Consider the following 21,514-nt stretch of genomic DNA (forward strand, 5'->3'; position numbering starts at 1 on the left):
CAGATCCAGTGGAAGGGCTGCCACCCCTCCGCGATCAACAAGAGTCCCCTCCTTCATTGCCTTCCGGGGTGACTTTCAACCCTTTTTAGGGTCCCCAGTGGGGAGAAATCAAACGTGGAAGACAAGAGTCCCGTCTTTATGCCGCAACGCCTAACCAGAAGTCAATTCTAGCAATTATTGATTTGCAAGAGTAGGATACCAGAATAGTTAAAGCATACTCTGTATTACCTAAAATGTAGCCCAAAAGCATTAATAATTAGAAAAACCTGGCTAACTGTTGCTTCTAAAATTCAAATACAGAACATCATGTTTATTCAATATTATAGAATAAATGCTATATGGCATGCTTAGAGGAGATTCTATAGTCTATCATACAATACAACCAGGAAACAAAAAAATGTGAGTTTTACAAAATGCAAATTCCCCAAACAAATTTACAAACCATCTACATTTAAAAAAGAAATAGTGCAAATATTTTCTTACACTATAGCCTAGTAGGGAAGTGAATATTTATCTTTATTGAAAAACATAGTAGAACAAGTGCAGATTGAAATCACTTTGGGATGAAATATTTTACAAACACTGTTTTATGAAAAGATAGATTTCAGCTTGTTTATTATTTATTATTTATTTATTATTATCATTTCTATACCGCCCTTCTCCCGAAGGACTCAGGGCGGTGTACAGGGCAAGAATAAAACACAGAAATTTACAAAAATTAAAAGATAATTAAATGCATGCCCGATTAAAATACAATTGATACATAGTAAAAAACCCCAATAAGAATGATAAAAAACCCCACCAATCCCCCCTCAGGCCAGGCCGGCTTGCTCGAACAAGTATGTTTTCAGATCGCGGCGAAAGGAGCGCAGATCGGGCGCCGTCCGGAGCTCAACCGGTAACTGGTTCCATAGCTCCGGGGCGCCCACAGAGAAGGATCTCCCCCTGGGGGCCACCAGACGGCATTCTCTGACCGGTGGCACCCTGAGGAGGCCCTCTCTGTGGGAACGCACAGGGCGCAGGGAGCTTGATGCCGGCAGCAGATGTTCCCTGAGGTACTCCGGCCCCATGCCATGGAGGGCTTTGAACACCATTACTAGCACCTTGAATCTCACCCGGAAGACAACTGGCAACCAATGCAGCTCACGGAGCAGAGGTGTCACGTGGGAGTATCGGGAAACTCCCAACACAACTCTCGCGGCTGCATTCTGTACCAGTTGGAGCCTCCGGGTGGTCCTCAAGGGAAGCCCCATGTAGAGAGCGTTGCAGTAGTCTAGACGAGAGGTCACGAGCGCGTGAGTGACCGTGCATAAATCATCCCGGCTTAGATAGGGCCGCAACTGGCGCACCAGGCGAACCTGGGCGAAAGCCCCCCTAGTCACGGCCACCATGTGATCTTCCAAGGTAAGCCGCGAATCTAGGAGGACTCCCAAGTTGCGAGCCCTATCTACGGGGGGTAATAATTCACCCCCCATAGAAAGAGATGGAATATCCGAATAGACCCGGGATGAAGGTATGCAAAGCCACTCGGTCTTGTCGGGGTTGAGTTGAAGTCTGTTCCTCCCCATCCAGACCCGAACCGCCTCCAGGCAACGGGACATCACGTTGAGGGCATCACTGGGGTGGTTTGGGGTAGAAAGGAAAAGCTGGGTATCATCAGCGTACTGATGATACCCAACTCCAAAGCCACGAATGATCTCACCCAGCGGTTTCATATAGATGTTGAACAGGAGAGGCGAGAGGACCGACCCCTGAGGAACTCCACAAACGAGAGACCTCGCGGTCGACCTCTGCCCTCCTGTCAACACCGACTGCGAGCGTCCCTGGAGATAGGAGGAGAACCACTGTAAAACCGTGCCTCCCACTCCCAATCCCCTGAGACGCCGCAGCAGGATACCATGGTCGATGGTATCGAAAGCCGCTGAGAGGTCCAATAGGACTAGAACAGAGGAATGACCCCTGTCCCGAGCCCTCCAGAGATCATTCACCAGCGCGACCAATGCCGTCTCCGTGCTGTGCCCGGGCCTGAAACCCGATTGGTACGGGTCTAGATAATCCGCTTCATCCAGGACCAAAGGGAGCTGATGCGCCACCACACTCTCAACAACCTTCGCAAGAAAGCGAAGGTTGGAGACCGGACGAAAGTTGTTCAATACAGCTGGGTCCAAGGCAGGCTTCTTGAGGAGGGGCCTCACCACCGCCTCTTTCAAGACGGCAGGGAAGCTACCCTCACTCAAAGAAGCTGATATAACTGCCTGGAACCAGCTGCGTGTCCTCTCCCGTCTAAGTCTAATGCTGTTGTGAAATATAAATAACTGCATCCTATATTGCTGATAGTAAAGACCAATGTGTATTGATCACCTACCCATCCTTTTATACTTCAGTACATTTCAGATGATACAGGGATTATCAGATGTTTAACTGATTTTGAATACTTTACTAGAAATATTGTTCAGGCTTTTTAAAATTCAGAGATCTGAAATTTTTAAATAAAAGGTCTGAATCCTTAGTCCTGTATCACTGAAGACTACTAGTATTAGATAGAACTGAAATTGCTCCTGACTGGAGTTCTTATAACAATATATTGGAAATGCTGCATTTTCACTCTTCTCCATAGGTTTTAACGCTACTATCAAAACCTATACAATTATAGGGTCCCCTATTGGGAGTGCATGCTGTTTTTTCACAGTCAGCTACACAAGTCAATGAGTAGGGGAAAAATGATGAGGTAAAGAAAGAGGGTGTGAGAGAAAAACTGCAAATGTAAAAAAGGAAATTCAAGAGGAGAAAGAACAAAAGATAAATCTGAATCAAAAGTCAGAAAGTAAATTGATTGGAAAATGTATAGGAATGTTTTCTAACTAAGGACAAGAGGCTGTTTATGTTTTTCTTTTTTGGCAGTTTTTAATTTTTCCTATTTTGTGCTAGATGGCAGCATAATTTATTGGTTATTTGTAAATGAGACTAATTATCCTCAATAAGCCCCCAGTGCAATTTCTTTTCCCTTGTGAGGTGACAGCACGCAAAATCTTTAAAGTATGCCTGCCCTGTCTAGTTGATTTTTTATGGCAATGATGACAAGGTTAGGAAGGCTAATTTTACTGTACTTGTTACATGGAGTAAGGCTACAGTTTACTCTAAGCAAAGTATATGTATTCAGATTCTAATGTCCTCTAATATTGATCTTTCTACTTATACCAGAAATAGTATTAAATTATGTAAGGCTCCTAGTTTTTTTTAAAGATAGATTTAGTCTGCCTATTAAATATTTACTTATGATCTAAATATGTAATTTACTATTTGTGGTTGTAAAGTATAACCTTTCATTAGGCTACTAGAAAATAATATTGAAAGAAAATTAACACTGCTTGGGTACTCTTGAAGGTGCCTTTTTCCTAATCTGTTTTTTTTACAAGCGAAACATATATATATATATATATATATATATATATATATATATATATATATATATATATATATATATATATATATATATATATACACACACACACACACACACACACACACACACACAACAATAAAACATACAGTATATCAAACATATATGCAGATTAAATGCTGCGTGGTATATTGAGAGATAATTGTAATAATAAATGATGAGAGATTGGTTTCATTGAATTTGTGAATGAATTAATATCTGAATGTCTGTTTTACTGAATTCCATTCCATAATTTCTTTATACTTGGAAAAAAGACCAGAAGCTTTAATAAATAGGTACAAATTAAATCCTTTTTCAGGAAACTAATAGACTGCACCATCACTGTTACTTAATTCCTACTCATATTTGAATGCAAAGGATTCCACTGCACATTTACAAAGGGACAAAAATGACACTGATATTAATCTAGAATGGCAGTATTATACGAGAAAATGATCTTGGAATTATAGTAATCTCAGGCTGCATAAAAGTTTGTGAGTGCCATGATGTTAAAAAAGTAAATACAATTTTAGGTTGGATCATTGTAAACATTTTTCCTCAAATCATGGCAATTTATTTTAATTTTATTAGGACTTATTCCAGTACTTTGCAAAGATCTAAACACCACAGTTCAAGAAAGGAAATAGAATTTAAGCCTTATGAAGGAAGATTAAGGAAACTAGAATGTTTAAATTTGGGTTGAGGTGGGAGGAACATGAATATTTGGAGCCCTGTTGTAGAAAAATTTGTTCTCTTTTAGTCCCATGGAATATACAGTAGTCTTCTTAGTATAGGAAGGTAGGCAATGTTAGGGAAACATCTGGACTCTCCTTTACTAGATGTATTGAAATAATGGCTGGACTGTCATCTTTGGCCCATTTGATATTTGATTGAATGGTGAGTCATGTTCAGCAAAAATTATTCTAAGTGACTTGCTTTCTAACCTTGTTTGCTCAAATTTCCTTCCTTTTTTTAGTGCAACTATGATTTGCTACTAGATCAAATCAGTCAAGTTATGTTTAATTAAATATAAAATCAGAATCTGAACACAGTTTCAAAGGTTGGTTAAGCCTGCCCAACTTGATACCCTCCCCATAAATTGGATTATGGCTTCCATCACTCTGATCAGCAAGGATTAAAATTATTCCGGAGGCTATTAACCCGATGCAATTCCGCAAGACCTTCACAGTTGGACGGCGGAGACTTTCTCGGAGAGTTGGTTTCTTTAACGCAACACAACCTCCGAGAAATCAGCGTTGAGGGCGGGAATCATTAGGCATGCCTAAGGGAGTGCCCCAGCCTTTAAAAGCAGCCTCTCTTCGGGGGCGAGAGGCGGCGACGGTTTTCCCATAGCGAGCAGCTTCACTTGGCTCCTCCCCGCCTTTAGCCCTGTAGTGAGTAGCGAGGAAGCAGCTTCTTTCGGAGACAAGGCGAAGCATCGCGGTTCTCAAGCTGGTTGGGCTGCTGCACCCACAGTTCTTCCTCGAGTCGAGGCACCTCCCAGGCCCGCTAGGGGTTCTTCCTCCGGCAACTGGTGAAGCGCCGAGTCTGCTGCTCAATTCCGAGAGGGTGGCGAGGAGCAAACTTTCAGCATTGGCGTCGCTGTGGGCTGCTCGGCGGAGTCTCTTCCCTAAGGAAAGCAAAGCGGAATAGCGGCGTCGATTCATAACGAGGGAAGGCGGGCAAGTCTCAGGTGCGGAAAAATGGGGCGGTGGGACTGTGGAGGCAAGCAAAATAACCCCTGAAGTAGGGAATTGGGAGCGAGGATCCGCCGGGGGGATTCGGAAAAGACGCTATTTCGTTTCCGAAATTTGTCTCGCCTTCTACTCTCTCGGTCTTCTGGGGCTTGGCGTTAAGGTCCTCGTGAAACTTTGCCGTTAGGCGGAAATGGAAAATGGGTATGCATCCACCTAAGTGCCCGTGCGTGCAGTGCTTCTGCTTTGTATCAGGTTTTTTTCTCCACACAGGTGTGAAATCTCACTCCCCGCGCGCTCCAGCTTATTATTTTTTATTATTTAAATTTGCGCAATAGACGACCTGCGGTTAGCGTTGGTTATTGGCGAATCTCGGAGCTTTTGCAGATCCGAGGATTCTATCCCTTCCAGGTTGAATTTGAAGCAGAACCATTTGGGAAACGGAGGGGGAAATGTTAAAGAGCTCCGCTCAAGCCGGCGTCTGTTGATTTCTTTGCAATTGAGGAAAGAAGAAAAAGAAACAGTGCGACAACGGATCGCGGCCTTTAATATTGGTTTTATTAAAGAATTTAAAGGAGGAAAGTTGAGAATTGGTGCTTGTGTTTTGCTAGCCTCTAGTATTGAATTACTCTTGAAAACATCTAAGGATAGCTTCTGAAGTTCCCATAATGAAAGGTAGTAAGAGAACAGGAAAATTAAGGACTTTTATATCTAACGCTTGAGGTATCGCGGCATATCCCATATTGAGTAAAAGTCTGTGCTGAAGAAATGGTTAGGGCAGAATGTCATTACATGCTATAGAAATGTACATTGGTATCGCAACAAAATAGGTTTAATTCCCCCCCCCCCCGCAGCTAGATATGACGCTTCCTCTGTGATAGATGTCATTGTTGAAGTCTAGCATAAACTTCGTTGAACACTTTTTTATTATTTGATGTTATCTCTGTGAAAGTCTTTTATGATTCTTAAGGAGGTCTGCAAATTTTCTGTTGATGCTTCTTTGGGCCTAATGCAAAGTATACAAGGATATATCAGTGTTGGTGATGTGTCTTATCTGCAGGCTTAAACGAAAGTTGTCAGTTATGGCTTTTTAAAAACTAGAAATATCTTTCACAGTGTTCTAGAAACAGCCATTGGTAGTTTTTTAAAAAATTTATCTAAATTTAATTTTGTCTAAATCTTAGCATTTTTTCCAATATACAGTAAACTATATCACCTTTCTTTAACTTTCTCTAATTTTCTATCTAAGTATCACCACAGTGACATTAGCAAAATATCTATTAGAGTTGAACATGCCAGGGCTTTAACATAAGAATATATGAAAATGCTGTTACGTCAAATCTATCATCTATCTAGTCAAGCACTGGACTTTCACAGTGTTAAAGCCAGTTCTGTAGCTGGTTTTTCTACTGAGATGTTCTATACTTTTTTGAGTGACAAATCGTAAGAAGACTGTTAATGTGGAGACACAAACCACTTAAAACTAAAGGATGTTGTGATTTTTACCGTATGAATGATGAAGTCAGGTCACAATAGAATAGGTGTATTGAGGTGCAGCAGTGCATATGCTATATTCAGGAAGCTAAATTGGCTTTGGGGAGAACTCTTTAAAGGATTTTCAGAATGCAGTGGATGTGGGATTGTAAGTATACTTATTTTGCTTGATAGAGAAGGCTCCTGTTGTATAAGCTAATAGCTATTACCACTTGTGCAAATAGCAATTGGATTTCTCAGATTTGTTCTACTTACTTATCCTACTAAAAATATATCTGGTAGTTAGAATGGCCTTAGAAGCAATCCTTTGAAAAGTTGGATTAAGCATTTAGGATCGGAGTGCCATCACAGCTTCCAGTTTGTGTTCCCCTGATCTAATCCAGCAAAGAAAAATTATAAATGGAGCAAAGAAGCAAAATCATACTTCTGGGGGGGAAAAGGTTGTAAATCAGTTTCACTGCTAATTTCTCTGCACAGATATTTAACCTATTTTGGATTAACAGGTCTGGAATTCCTTGGTTTCATTGGGGATGCTGGTAAAATATTTGTAGGTATATTTTTACTAGTTTTGCTATGAGCCTGTTTGAATAAATAAATGTCACTGCAATAAAACATAATCTATTTAAAATTAGTTTGGATTACTATAATGTAGTCTTTGTGGGGTTGCATTTTAAACAAGATTGGAAACTTCAGTTGATACAAGACATAGCCACAAGAATGCTGGAAAACATAATTTTTTTGAAATATGGCATACTATTTTTGTTTGATAGTATGGTTTTGTTTCCAATGCCAGTTCAAAGCACCCTAAAGCCAAAATTGTTTGGCTTGATTGTTTTGCTCATCCCCTGTGACCATGTAAGTTTATCCAGGCCTATTGAACTATTGATACGTGATTCTAGATGGGGGAATTACCAAGGCAAATACATTTTCATGGTAACCCCAAATCCAAGATGTTGCTAGGTCCATATTATGCATGTAACCATACATTGTCAAGGCATAGATTGGTCAGATTTTATGTCAACTATAAGAGAAAAATATTTGCTGCGGGAATAGCTATAATGCGCCAAAGGGATTTATCCTATGCTACTGCTGCATATTGGTAGTCCTCAACTTATGCCCATTCATTCAGTGACTGTTCAAAGATATAGCAGAGCTGGGAAAAAATGGACCTATGATCAGCCCTCAAAGTTTCATCCATTGCAGCACTTCTGTGATAATGTGATCATGATTTGGGCACTTGGATGCTTGCAATTACAACATTGCAGTGAGCTGCAGTCACATGATCACCATTTGAAACATTACATGATTGCTTCCCACAAGCAAAGTCAATTGAGAATTGGCAAGGAAGGTTACAAATTGCTCTAGCAAGTGCCCCCCAGCTTTTCTATGCTTGCACTGTGCCCTTTGCCCCATTGTCTTCCTGCACTCATCCAGCATCACAGTGCTTCCCCCCCCCCCCCGGCATCCTCCAACTCACCCATACCTGTTTCTGGCCACTATTACCACCACCCTGTGGCACCCCCACACTTCATAGTTGAGGCTCCCACTGCTTCCTGCTTAATAACCTGCACTTCTTGGGGTTATGACAACAATCAGACTGCTGGGATTGTAATCATCAAGCAATGCAGTTATGTGACATTGCCATTTACAATTGTATCCCTTAGTATTCCTGTATGGGAACAAATATCAACAAGAACAATAAGTTACTGAAGTTTTTAAGAATTTCAGTATTAAGGTGGGATATATGAAGCATTCTGAATCTTCAGAATATGCTATATAAATGCTAGATATTGTATCTATTGAATTATATGTATTAGTTTTCCATAGTTTGGTGCTTTCCAGATGTTAAAATCCTGGCTCCCATAGTTCCCATCGACACTGCAATTTTGGGGTTATGGGTCTGGGTGAAACAAATGGAAATGCATCCATACATATAATGTCCAATATCTGCATAGTTCACGTATCTTAATTAAGGTTTGATAACAGATTGTTTATATAATAAATGAGTAAATTACCCTGTAAAGTGCCTCAAGATCCTGGCCATTTTGAATTTCATAGAAATTTTGAAAACATTCTGTAGCACTATTCTTTATATCTCTCTACCCCCACCTCCTAACTTTATTTTCTTGGATTGATAAAATTAATTGCGCGGCATACTGTATATATACGGTCTGTTTCCAAGTTCAACAGAAAGATTTACCACTTTTTCTTCACAAAATCTTAAGACTTCAAGCCTTGTCAGAATATATGTAAATTTGCTGGGTTTTAATTTTATATATGATCTATCAGTGGGTTAATGTACAATAATACAGTGCAGTGTGCTATTATAGCATACTGTACAATAATATGCTTTTTTAAAAAAACAAGAGAGCATTAACACATAAAGCATTTCCTCACTAGTGGTTTATAGTATCTTGTAGTATGACCCAACTATTGTTGTTGCAATTTAAAGCATGTCCTCATATTGTTTTAGCTGTACAATGAAGGCTGGATAACTCTTGAAGACACCAAAAATCAATAGTGGAAAAATGACCATGTGTGACACCCTTCTCCCCAAATACAATATTTTTTGTGTGGGGTTTCTGACAGAAAACAGATTTAACAAGAGCAGAATGTGAATAGTGCCTTAAACATGGACCAAGTACTCTATCCCCACTTCCTATATAGTCACAAAAGAATTTTTTCCCAAATAGTCAGGCAAGGCAGGATATTTGGATGTCAGCAAATACGGTATTGAATAGGGAGGGAGAAACTCCTCTTTCCAATTATGATTGCTCTGAAAATTTCCTGCCTATTTGTTAATTTAGAAAAAAAAAATCAGTGGTATGAATGAATGCCCCTCCTTTAAGTTTACGTTACTCCCAGGAAAACTTGGGAGAGATAATCCTTGCTTCTGCAATGGAAATCCCCTGAAAATCCCTGCCATATGACTATTAAGGGGGAAAAAAACCTTCTGTACTCTAGAGATTTGCTGTACATGGTCTAACTCATGATTTCTCCTGAAAATCATTCCCCTTGGTAGACAGCTGTAAACTTTACAGGAAAACCTTGCTTTGTGCTAATGGCCGTTCCATTTTAAATGAAATGGCTATGTGGAAGAAGGATTTTCAGGGAGTTCTAATAAGAGGGAAGGGCTTTAACATTTAATGACAAGAAAATATTTTCATAGTTACGACAGCATAGTCCCATGCCTAGCAGTGTTTTTACTTGGTAAAAATAGTAAATTTCCCCTTTCCCCTTAAAAATGTTCAAAGAAAATAAAAAGCTTTATTTTATCCCAGTTGCTACTTTTTTAATTAATTAGTTTTCCTCCGCTTATGTATAGTCTTCGACTTACAACCATTCATTTACTGTCTGTTTGAAGTTACAGCGGCAATGAAAAAGTGACTTATGACCAGCTTTCACACTTGTGACCGTTGTAGCAAAGTTGGTTACATGAAGAACTGTTTCACCCCATTGGGAGTGGCTTTCCCCACCCACCAACTCTGTCGGCAGAGGAGGAATGCTGTGGGCCCCATCAGTCAAGGAATTCCAATTGGCGGGATCCAGGAGAAGAGCCTGTTTCCTGCCCTTTGGAATATCTTATCAGCTCCCACCCTTCTCCTTTCTGCAAGAGCTTGAAAACCTGGCTCTGCCTGACAGCTTGGTGCCCCAACAGAGGAGTATCACACTGAAGCTGGTTGCTGAATTAGGAGGCAGTCCCACAACCTCCCTGTACATCATGCTCCCTTCCGCACCATTTTTAACAATAGTTCTATTTTTGATTATAATTTCCATTTGTATTGTTTTAGGAATATTTATCTTTTATGCTCTTCATGCTCTAATCCACCCAGAGTTGTTTCATTATGAGATGGGTGGCAAATAAAACACTCTCTTTATGATCCTATAATCCTTAATTCAGAATACAGTCAGAGTGACTGAATGGAGCTGAGCATTTATTGGACGGATGTCCTTCCTGATTCCATGCAAAGTTGACAGCAGATATTTTCTCTTTGCGCCTTAAGAGAGAAACATCTGCCACTACCTAGGATTGAACTCTCAGCCTTTTAAATGAGAGACGAGCATCTTCCTATGCCGCTCATGGGTGACAAATTTAATAAATAAATAATAAAATAAATACAAATTTGGTGCTTTGCAACTGACATATGTTTATGACAGTTACACTGTTCCAGTGTCATGTGATTATCATTTGTAATGTTCCCAGCTAGCTTCTGATAGGCAAAGTCATTGGGGGGGGGGGGAACCAGATTCACTTAACAACCCCATTATTCACTACAGTGATTTGCCTAACAACCATGGCAAAAAAGTCATAAAATGGGGCATGGCTTATTTAACAACTGCCTTTCTAAGCAATGGAAATTTTGGGCTTAATTGTGGTCTTTAAGTCGGGGACTGCCTGTATTGTGATTTTCATTGGTGTTTATATTTTACTGTTAATCTTTTTTGTGAAATATTTAGTTTTATGTTACGATTCATATCTTCTTGTTCTGTCCATAGTTATTCATTTATATCTTGAAAATTTATATATACCACACCATACAATTTGACATTTGAGAAAAGCTATATTAAAGCAAGAGTTAGAAATAGGTACTTTTTTTTTTTACAAATACTTTTACAAATATTCTGGAGCTCGCATCCATGGCCACAGATCGATTTTGGGGTGTGCAAGCGGCCTGATCCGTGCTCCGGAGGCCTGGAAAATGCTTCTGCTGCCTGGATGTAGGGCTGCAGAGCAATTTTCCCCCCCCCCCCCAACTGATCTGGGCGGCAGAAGCGTTTTCCAAGCCTCTGGAGCTCGCATCCATGGCCGCCTGGCAATTTTGGGGCATGCATGAGGCCCAATCCGTGGTTCAGAGGCCTGGAAAATGCTTCTGCTGCCTGGATCTAGGGCTGCAGAGCGATTTCGCATACACCCGCCTGGCTGATCTGCATGCCATAGGTTCACCACCATGGCACTCCACAACTTTGTTGGAGAATTTATAGAAAGAATTGTGTGAAGCTGAAATTATTATATAGAAAAGGAAGAAATAATTTGAAGACATATATATGCATAAATACAGGTTGTCCTTCTTTAGTGACCATAGTGGGAACTTGCAGCTTGGTCACTAAATGACACAGTCACTAATTGGAAAGTCATGTTACTTCAACTGTGCTTACAACTTCAGATTTCCTTTGCAGTATCAGAAGTACATGAGCCCAAACAGCTGGATAAGCTGAATCAACAGGGAGAATTTCCATAATTTGACTAACAAGGATGCTAGATAAAGGGGCAAATCTTAAAGCTCTTTTTTCTTACTACTACGCCATTTCGAATGCTTACCTTTGTGCTGGGATATACTATATAGCAAGAAAAGAATGTTTGCATTTACATTCATTGGAAAAAAGGGATTAAAAGAGAATAAGCAGGCACAAATGGGAAATACATAACAAAAGGAATGTGCTGATGCTGGCAGTTTGCCTAGCCCTAGTGTGATCCTGGTTTCAAGTTCCAAGCCACTTAAAAACCAAAGATGTAAAATTGATTAAAATCTTGTTAGTTTCAGGCAGCAGCTGTGAACTGCCTAATTAAGATCACAGAGGTGAGCTTGTTAACCTGAGGTTAACATTTTTAGGGACATGCTGTGCTGCAGAAAAAAAAACATTTCAGGAAAAAAATAGGCAATCCCTTTGCTTTGTGACAAGGGGAAGGAAAAAAATGGGTCAGGGACCAGCAACATCAACATCAACATCAACTAATTGACTGTAATGGTGAACATTTGACTGAGAGGGAGAGGCTGCAAAGGTCATAAAGGTGAGCATTAGTTGTAAAATTATATTTTCATCACCCAAGGGACTTGTTAAGCAAACACATACATACATATACACATTATTCTATTCTGGGGAAAGCAACAAACAGAGCACCAAATAGTGAGCAGTAGAAATAAAAGGCAGAAGATATGAGATGAGAACAGGCAGTCCAGCTTAATACATCTTATTTCATTCACTAAATTTCTCCAGAATGTTGCTAATGTTCCTTGTTTTCATCATCTACGTAAATTGTTTTGTATACAATTGTATTTTTTCTTTAAATTTCACACATCTCTTCCTGGGTATCTTTTCTTTCCAACTTTAACTTCCGAATTGGCTCTCATTCTTTGCTTCCTCACAATACCATTCACTTTCCCTTTATGTTGAGTGATAACACCATTATCAAAAATTACTTTGCTGATGTATCATTTGTTGGTTCTCATGGAATGAGTTTAGAAACTACATAAAGAAAATCGATACATTTATATTTTAACTGTATTAATAGTATAAACATTGTTTAAGGCAGACGTGTCAAACACAAGCCCCGCGGGCCGGATGCGGCCCAATATGTGGTTCTATCCGGCCCAGGGACTTGCTCTGGAAAGAGCAAAGGACCAGCCCACCGCACCTTGGCCCAGCCCAGGCTGACCAGGTGCTGATCTACAACCTAGTTGCGGCCATCAAATTCAGAACGTGCTCAGCATTAAATCCATGGGGCAGTCCCGCCCCACCCCCTGGGTGCGTGCGCAAGCGGAGTCTGGCATCCCTGCTGGCTGTCTTGTCCCGCAGGCTGACTTCAGCCAGGACGCCAGTGCTGGCCGTCTCCTGTGCGCATACCTGTGGGACGGGGCAGAGGTGGCGAGGCAGCTCCTTGCTGGTTCCAGTGGATCTTAGGCCGAGTGCATTCTGGTTTTGATGGACGCAACCAGGTTGTAGATCAGCATCAACCCCCCCTACCAGCACCTCCCGCCTCGCAGCCACTAGGCATCCCTTTCAACGGGACCACCCCTGCCTCCCCACATGGTATAGGAATGGCCAGCAGCAGCATATTAGTGCTGGCAATCTCTCCCCCTCCCATCACCCCTTCCTGAGCACAGGGGAAGGAAAGAGATGAGAAGGTGAACAGAGGAAGGAAGGAAGAGAGGGTGGGAGGGAGGAAGGAACAAAGGAAGGAACAGGGAAAAAGTAATGGAGGGTGAGAGGAAGGAAGGAACAGAGGAAGGTAGGGAGAGTGGGAGGAGAGGAAAAAGGGAGGGAGGAAAGAAGGAACAGAGGAAGGAATGGAGGGTGAGAGGGAAGAAAGAAGGAACAGAGGAAGGAAGGAAGAAAGAGAGGGAGGGTGGGAGGGACCATGTCCCAGTGTGCGCCCCGGTCCCATCCTCCTCTGCCGAAGACACTCAGATCTGCCCCAGTCCTGCCCAGGCACCCCTGAAGTGAGTAATGTCGACCTGGCCACACCCCACCTGGCCACACCCATCCGGCGGGGTGGGACTGCCCCATGGATTTAATGCTGAACACGTTCTGGCTTTGATGGCCGCAACTAGGTTGTAGATCAACGCCTGGTCGGCCTGGGCTGGGCCAAGGTGCGGCGGGCCGGTCCTTTGCTCTTTCCAGAGCAAGTCCCCGGGCTGGATGGAACCACATATTGGGCTGCATCCGGCCCGCGACCCTTGTGTTTGACATGTTTGATTTAGACAGTAGATGGCTACTCTAGTTGTCCAAACCTGCTTCTAAGATTAGTAGATGAACTAGTGCTTAGGATATCTCTTTCTTTGAAAAAGGCATTGATTACAGTCTTTTTAGAATCTAATCCCCTCTTTGGTTGCTTTTGTTAGTCAGGCAGAGTACGGTTTCCATCTACAATGGTAGAGCCAGAGGATTTTGACCACTTTCTTGGGGTACTGTACACAGCTTTAGAAGTCTCCCAGATAATATTACAAGGAATCACCTCTGTCACCTTAATAAGGTTGTCTGACTTTCAGTTCAGAGTAAATGTGAGTAATTTTATTTGTGAAGTGCTTAGCCAGATAATCATAGTTTACACTGCCTGGATTTTCAGCCCACCCTTCTCCAAAAAGACACTTTCAAGAGTGCAGCTGGCCGATATTCTGCAAATGCAGAAAGGGCAGAGGAATAATTATGCCTTGACATCTTTATTGTCCCCATAGTAGGTTATCTGTGGGTTCTTATTTATACTAAATCACATTTACTGCTGCTGCTTTTTCCCCACTGTCAGTCACTCTAGCCTTCATTTCTTAGAGTTCTTCAGGAGTTACATAGAATCTACGGGAGGGGGAAGGTCAGGGAGAGATCTGTATAAACAAGTAAAAAATAAAGCAAAACAAAAGACATAATTGCCTTTCAGATCCTGATGGTTTCACCATTAAGAGTTTTACCACCCATTGTATTATATATACAATACAATTGATAGGATGTGAAAAAACAGCTGTTCCCTTGTTTTTTATTTAGTAGATCCTACTAAAGTTAGCTTATATGAGGATCTCCTTTCATTCTTATATGTACTGCATAATGATGTGTAATAGATTGGACTAAGAAAGAATCTTCCAAAATCAGTGATGCTCTATGGTAGACGACAGGCTTGAACCTAGGTCTTCCTAGTGCTAAACCAACTTTTGAAGAACTTATACCATATTGAATATCTTGATGTCCTTGGATAAACCACACAACCACTTTAAGCCATTTTTCTCTCTCTTCCATGAAAGACTGCCTATCCAATAGCTTTTTGTTTCTTGATAATGTTTCATGTTCTAGCACATAGGTTTGCTTGCTGTTGCTATTGATTATTATTGCCCAATTCTTATTGGAAGTGTTTTCCTTTATTTGCAAAATAATTTATTAGTTTCTGTTGCATCTTACAAAAGATAAATCAAGAGTTTCACAGCTAGTTGCTGTATGAAATGAGTAGTCTAACTCTCAGAAGTATATGCTGTATGTGATGAGGCAGAGTATTCTGCTTTTGATGCTACCCTTTTTTATCACAGCAAACTTTAGAAAGCATTTAATTTTAAATCTTGATGTTACATTTTTCTTCAATATTAGTGATGTTTACAATAATATATACGTTCTGTTAATAGTGTATGCAGCCTGGTATAGATTTTCAGTTATTAAAATGGTTGAGCATTTTAATGATTTAAGAGTTTCAAGATCATAGTATTCATGGGGCTATTATTGGATCACTTAAATAATTTGATCACTTAAATAAAAAAAATGAGTTTTTCTTCTGTCTATCATCTTACATTGTAGAATGTACTGTTTTAGAAATATTTTTCTGCTCATCATGTTTCATATAATCTTGTTTTCAGTTCATTTTTCATTTCATACAGTTTGAGGCTGATTACTAATTTAATTATCCAGAAATAGTTTAGGATGATGTTTGAGATTTTTCTCATTTTGTCTTTTAAAAAATAAAAATTGACTACAAGGTGGGTTTTTTTAATCCTCTGAGTAATTTTCAGGTGCACTTTAAGGAGCAGGAGATTTTTTTTAAAAAAACAACAATTATTTTAATAAATTGATGCTCTCTCCCCCCCCCCCCCTTTGTATTGGCTATTTTGCTATTCTCTGCCTGTTTGGGGCTTTTAAATAATTTACACTGTGGTCAGACGTCTTGTGGGGACAGTTTGGAGGGAGCAATGTTAAAAAGGGAAAGGATAATTCCCAGATTGAGGTTATAGTTCCTTTAAAAAATTGCTCCTCAGACTGCATAAGAAAAAAAAGTATGCCATAAGAAAATAAACTACCGGTATATACCAGACTTCTAATGAAATCTGGGAATCATAGCTTTACAGATAATTAAAGTTTAGGCTTCCCACCCTATTATGATCATGCAAAGTCAGATGTTGCTGCTAGCACCTCTTCTGTCGTATCCCTTTATTTGTTCTATCATTTGCCATTTATTGGAGAGAGATTGGGGAGCATTTCTCCTTATGAAAGATTGGAGACCCCTTGCATGTCTAAAAAGCTTATGAAACCAAGGTTTTAAATGGCATGAGGAATCCTTTTAGTAGGAAAGATAACTCTGCGACAAAGATATTCTTAGCAGATAGAAGATAGCAGGATGTGTACAGTGAGCGCATTTGGTTAATGTACTCCTTCCCATTCTTCTTACTGCTTGAGGAACATATTGCTTAAAGAAAGATAAATTCATAACCAGAGATGCATTTGATGTATAGGATTGAATGTAATTTAAGTATTTAATTATGCTGCTGAAAAGTCTATGAAAAGTTTAATGGTTCTTAATAAAATAAGTACACTTTGTATTAATGAAGTTATTTAGACAGCTCATCCATGTTTTTCTTCTCCCTTTCTTGCCACCAGCTTTTACAATGGGTTGCAGACTAAATAAATTGGAAAAACATGATGACAAACGGCCTGGAAACATATATTCCACTTTGAAGAGGCCCCAGGTTGAAACGAAAACTGATATTTTCTATGAATACCACTTTCTAGATTTTACAACTTTAAGTAATGGTAAGTCTTTCCTCTCTTTTCAACATACTATGCATATGTAAGTCAAAATGATAAAAGCTCAGCTTTAAAAGTTTTAACAGCATTGTATCAGTTCTACATAAGGGGACAAGCAAAGTTTTTGTGGCTTGTTTTTGAGAGGTATATATTATAGTAAACAGAGCAATGATATAATAATTGATGTGCAGAAGTGGAATTATGTGAGTTCTATGAGGTAGTTTGGATTTTTGGATCCAAATAACAAAGACATTATTATGCAGAAATGCTAGGTATTGCTCATAGTGGATTCTTGAATTTGGCTAAGTTGTTTCCAAAGTTCCCTCCAACATTGATATTCTATGATCTGATGAAAGAGGAAGAGAGATCTGATTTTCATTGTGCCCATGAAAGAGAGAAAGATGGCATGATGCATTTGTCTAGTAAACTTAGATAACCTTTAGATAAACAATTGTACAATTGTCTTTTAGCACTATTCATATATACGTTCAACAGTTCTGTGATTTAGCCTAAAGAAAAGAGTTATATTTCTGTGAGGCAATACAGAGTATTTGAAGTGAAACCAGCATTTGCAGTCAATAATTTATATTTTGTGTACATGTATTTTTTGTACCTACAAAACTATTTTGGTTATTTATAGCTTGTAACTCTCATATTGAATACATAAGAAAGTTTTCCATAGTTTGTACAAACTGACTTGTTATGTTGCAGTTTTTTAGAACTTGAATGACTGAAATGTGAATTATATATATTCATGCATCATGATGGTGATGATGGCGATGATGATGATGATGATAATAGCACCCAAGGCGCCTATTATTATTGGTACTACCTTTGCTTGCATTTGCCACAGTCGTTCTTATTTCTATTTGTAGGTCTTTGCATTTTGTTATCTTTCCTGGTTCTTTCTCTTCTTTTCTGCTGTCTCCAGTCACTGACAAGTCCACTATCCAGACATTTGTCTTTCTTTTTTTTATTGAAAAGTTTTACAAAAACAAAGTTTTACAATCCCCAAATCCCCCCCACCCCAAAACCACCCACTTCCCCCCCACTTCCCAGAGCTAAATACAGGATTATAGTTATAATAATCATATTCTAAATAAGAATTATACAAATATACAATTAACCAAATTCATAATGTGCTTTAACTCCCCTTTAACATAACTACAATCAAAGTACCAATAACAATATCCCACTAAAATCTACTCATAAGCTAAATGGAACTTTTTAGTCCCATATTTGTTCTAAATATAATCTATCCATCTCCTCCAAACTGAAATATATCTTTCCTGTGAATGATCTTTCAAATACACAAAAAATAAACATCTGCAAGATTCGAAACTTTAGACACCCATTCTTCTATAATAAACAAACTATCCTTCTTATATTCAACATCAAATTAGTTTCTTTAACATCACAATCTACAATAATACCCCATTATCCAGTGAATTCAAAATAAGACTAGCATCCCAAACCTTTTCTATCAAGGTACCTATGCATATTTATAACAAAAGATTCTTTCATATATTTTCTATAAGAACAAGTCTGTCTTTCATATTCCTTTCCCGCCATAATTCCAGATCTTCCTTCAAATCAAAAAAAGCTTTAGGCAATTTCGAATTAAAAAAGTTTTTAGAGGATCCCTTCTTGTCTTCAAACGGCACCAAAACTCCATTCCAGTCCCCCATCATAATAACAAATTTATAATCCAGTTCGATTAGTCTCTGATGTAAAAATTTAAAGAATTTTTACTATTGTTGACTTGGAGCATATAATCCAATAAAAAGAACTTAATACAATATGTGTCTCTTGTAAACAAACAACGTCATTTTTATGTTGTTTCAGACTTTCTTTCTTTTCTGTGGTGAATTTAAACCATTAACATTCCATGTCAGGAACTTCACCATCTCTGATGACCATGAGCCTTTGGAGCATGGCCTAAAGATCAGCTATTGCTCTCTTCGGACGTACTCCACCCCACAAGCTTTGAAACAGCCGCATCTTGCGTAATTGGGCCAGTTATAGGCTTTTGTTTTTGCTCTTTTTCCCTACGCTTATATGCAGCTCTTGTCATCCTCTGTTCTTTTGGGTCTTTCTTTAATGCCAAACTCTGCTCCATAGACTCCGCCTGCCGCATCTCCTCAAGAGGCAATGACATTGCCCCTTCACTCAATTGTTTATCTTCTTGTCTTACTTCTGTTCTTTTGATTCGAGGAGACGGTGGTAAGCCTGCTTTCAGGACCTTAGTATAAAAATCTTTTGCTTTTAAAATTGTATCCAATCTGTATCTGGTCCCTGCATAATTTACCACAATTCCAATAGGTATTTCCCATCTGAACTGGATTTGTCGCTTCTTAAGCTCATCAGACAGAAAGGCAAAATCTTTCCGTTTTCTAAGAATTTTTGGAGGTATCTCCTTTAAAATCATAATATCTTGGCCTGCAATTTGAATTTTTTCCCGATAAAAAGCCTGGATAATAGAATTTCTGGTTAATCTCCTGGAAAAATAAATCACTACATCTCTAGGTAAATTTTTTTGTCTAGCAATCCAGGAGTTAACCCTAAATGTCTTATCCATTTCCTTAAATAATTCTTCAGGTTCACATTTCAAAACAGGAGCCACTGCTCGTGCCACTTCCCATTCCAAGTCTTCTTTAGGATTCTCTTTGAGGCCTCTGATACGCAAAGCAAACTCCATATTCTTATATTCTAATATAGTAAGCTCGTCTTCTGTTCTGTCAATCTTGGCCTCTGCTCTGTCAATCTTCTGTTCAGCATCAATGATTTTATTTTCCAAATTCTCCACATACTCCATAGCTGAGTCCACACGATCATCCAGGCGTTCTATATGTACAGCCAGACCCTGAAGTGCGAGCACTATATCTTCCCTCATCTGATTGTTTTGGTTAACAAATTCTTCCCTTGTTTCCTTTATTTCCTGCTGCAAAACTTGTGTTAACTGCATCACAACTCGCTGAATATCTGTCAGTGTAAATGCAGGAGGTGGGGGGGAGGATGGTTGTACTGTAGGTTTGGAGATTGGAGGCCCTCCCCCATGTCTCGCAGCCATCTCTTAGGTTTCGATTTCCTCTTTCAAAGTTCAGGGGGAAAAAAGAAAGAAAAAGGAAAAAAAGAAGAAAAAGGGAAGAAAAAATAAAAATTCTCGCAAAGTTCTTAACCTTCGATAACAGGTTTTCAAATAATCAAAATCCGATACTGGGTAAAGTCAGTTGCAAATTGTATCTCTTGCATTATAGCAAAATATAACAGTTTTCACTTCGCACAGGAAAGAAACATTCCAGTGCCATTTTTACTCCATTTCAAACTTGAAACTTGAAGAAGATAATGAAGCTGAGTTAAAGTTATAATCCAACTTGAAAATTCAGATCTTCCTGCTTTGCTCTGCCTGCTTCTCAAAGAACAAAATACTCACAGTCCCATCTAAGCAGCAGGTGCAGTTGTCGCGTCTGGTTCTGCTCCTTTTGGAGCGAAAACGTCCTGAGAGCGGAGAAAGCCTGGGCTCCGAGGGGGCTCACCCTGTTATCCCCCAAACTACTTGGGAGAATCACAGGGGAGCTCTACCTCTACCCAGGCAGGCTCGCCTCTCCCTCTTCTCCCGAGGAAGAAGCTCCAGTGCCGCGGGACAGCTGATTTTCGCTGCCTCCGGGCGCTTTGACGCTTCCCAGGATCGGGCGGCTTCGGAACGCCGCCATTCGGCGCGGCAGCGCTACCGGAAGTCTCAGACATTTTCTTATCAACAGTTGTTAAGCCCAAGGTGTTATGTGGCAGGTGCTTGTCTGTTTGAATTGTAAAGTCCCAGAGCAATTTAAGAAAGTCATAGAAAATGAAAATGTTAAATTGTTCTGGGACTTTAGAATTCAAACAGATAAGTACCTGCCACATAACACTCTGGACTTAACAATTATTGATAAGAAAGACAAAAAAATCTGAGTAGTGGACTTGGCAGTGCCTGGAGACAGCAGAATAGGAGAGAAAGAACTGGAGAAGATAACAAAATACAAAGACCTACAAATAGAAATAGAAAGACTTTGGCAAAGGCAAGCAAGGGTAGTACCAATAGTAATAGGCGCTTTGGGTGCAATCCCAAAACAACTGGAGCACCAATTGAACACCATTGGCATTGACAAATTCACCATTAGTCAATTGCAAAAGGTGACCTTACTAGGAACTCTTTCCATCCTGCAACGATATCTGTAATACCATCAAACATCCACATCTGCCTATCCCAGGTCCTTGGTAAGGACTCGATAGGTAGACAAAAATGCCAAATCCAGTCTGAACATCTGGCTGACTGTGTAATGATCAATAATAATAGTAGAATTGGAAGGGACCTTGGAGGTCTTCTTTGTCCAACCCTCTGCTCAGGCAGAAGGTTCTTACATACATTTTGAGTTTTCCTTAGAAATTTATAATTCTTTTATTAAATATAATAATCTCAAACTAAATTGTGTTTTTAAAATTTACTTTATAATTCAAAGATATGACACCATTTCTTGATCTATTCAGTATTGTTTCTTTTTAAAAACATTTGCTGTCTTAAAATAGCTTATATGAAATGAGAGTTTGTGACTGAGAGCATAGTCATATAAAAATG

The 21,514-nt window shown here is 39.6% G+C and overlaps 1 protein-coding gene across 1 annotated transcript in view; it reads left to right on the forward strand.

Moving 5' to 3' along the window:
* Positions 1-4,894: 4,894 nt before the first annotated feature.
* Positions 4,895-21,514, forward strand: part of RFTN1 (raftlin, lipid raft linker 1) — a 116,949-nt gene continuing 100,329 nt past the window's right edge. The window contains exons 1-2 of the mRNA XM_081345669.1: positions 4,895-5,132; positions 16,753-16,905. Of these exons, the coding sequence (XP_081201795.1) occupies positions 16,761-16,905 (145 nt within the window). The 5' untranslated portion in view covers positions 4,895-5,132; positions 16,753-16,760. The remainder of the gene's footprint in view (positions 5,133-16,752; positions 16,906-21,514) is intronic.

Source organism: Vipera berus, assembly GCF_964194415.1.
Source record: "Vipera berus genome assembly, chromosome: Z".
Taxonomy (NCBI): Eukaryota; Metazoa; Chordata; class Lepidosauria; order Squamata; family Viperidae; genus Vipera; species Vipera berus.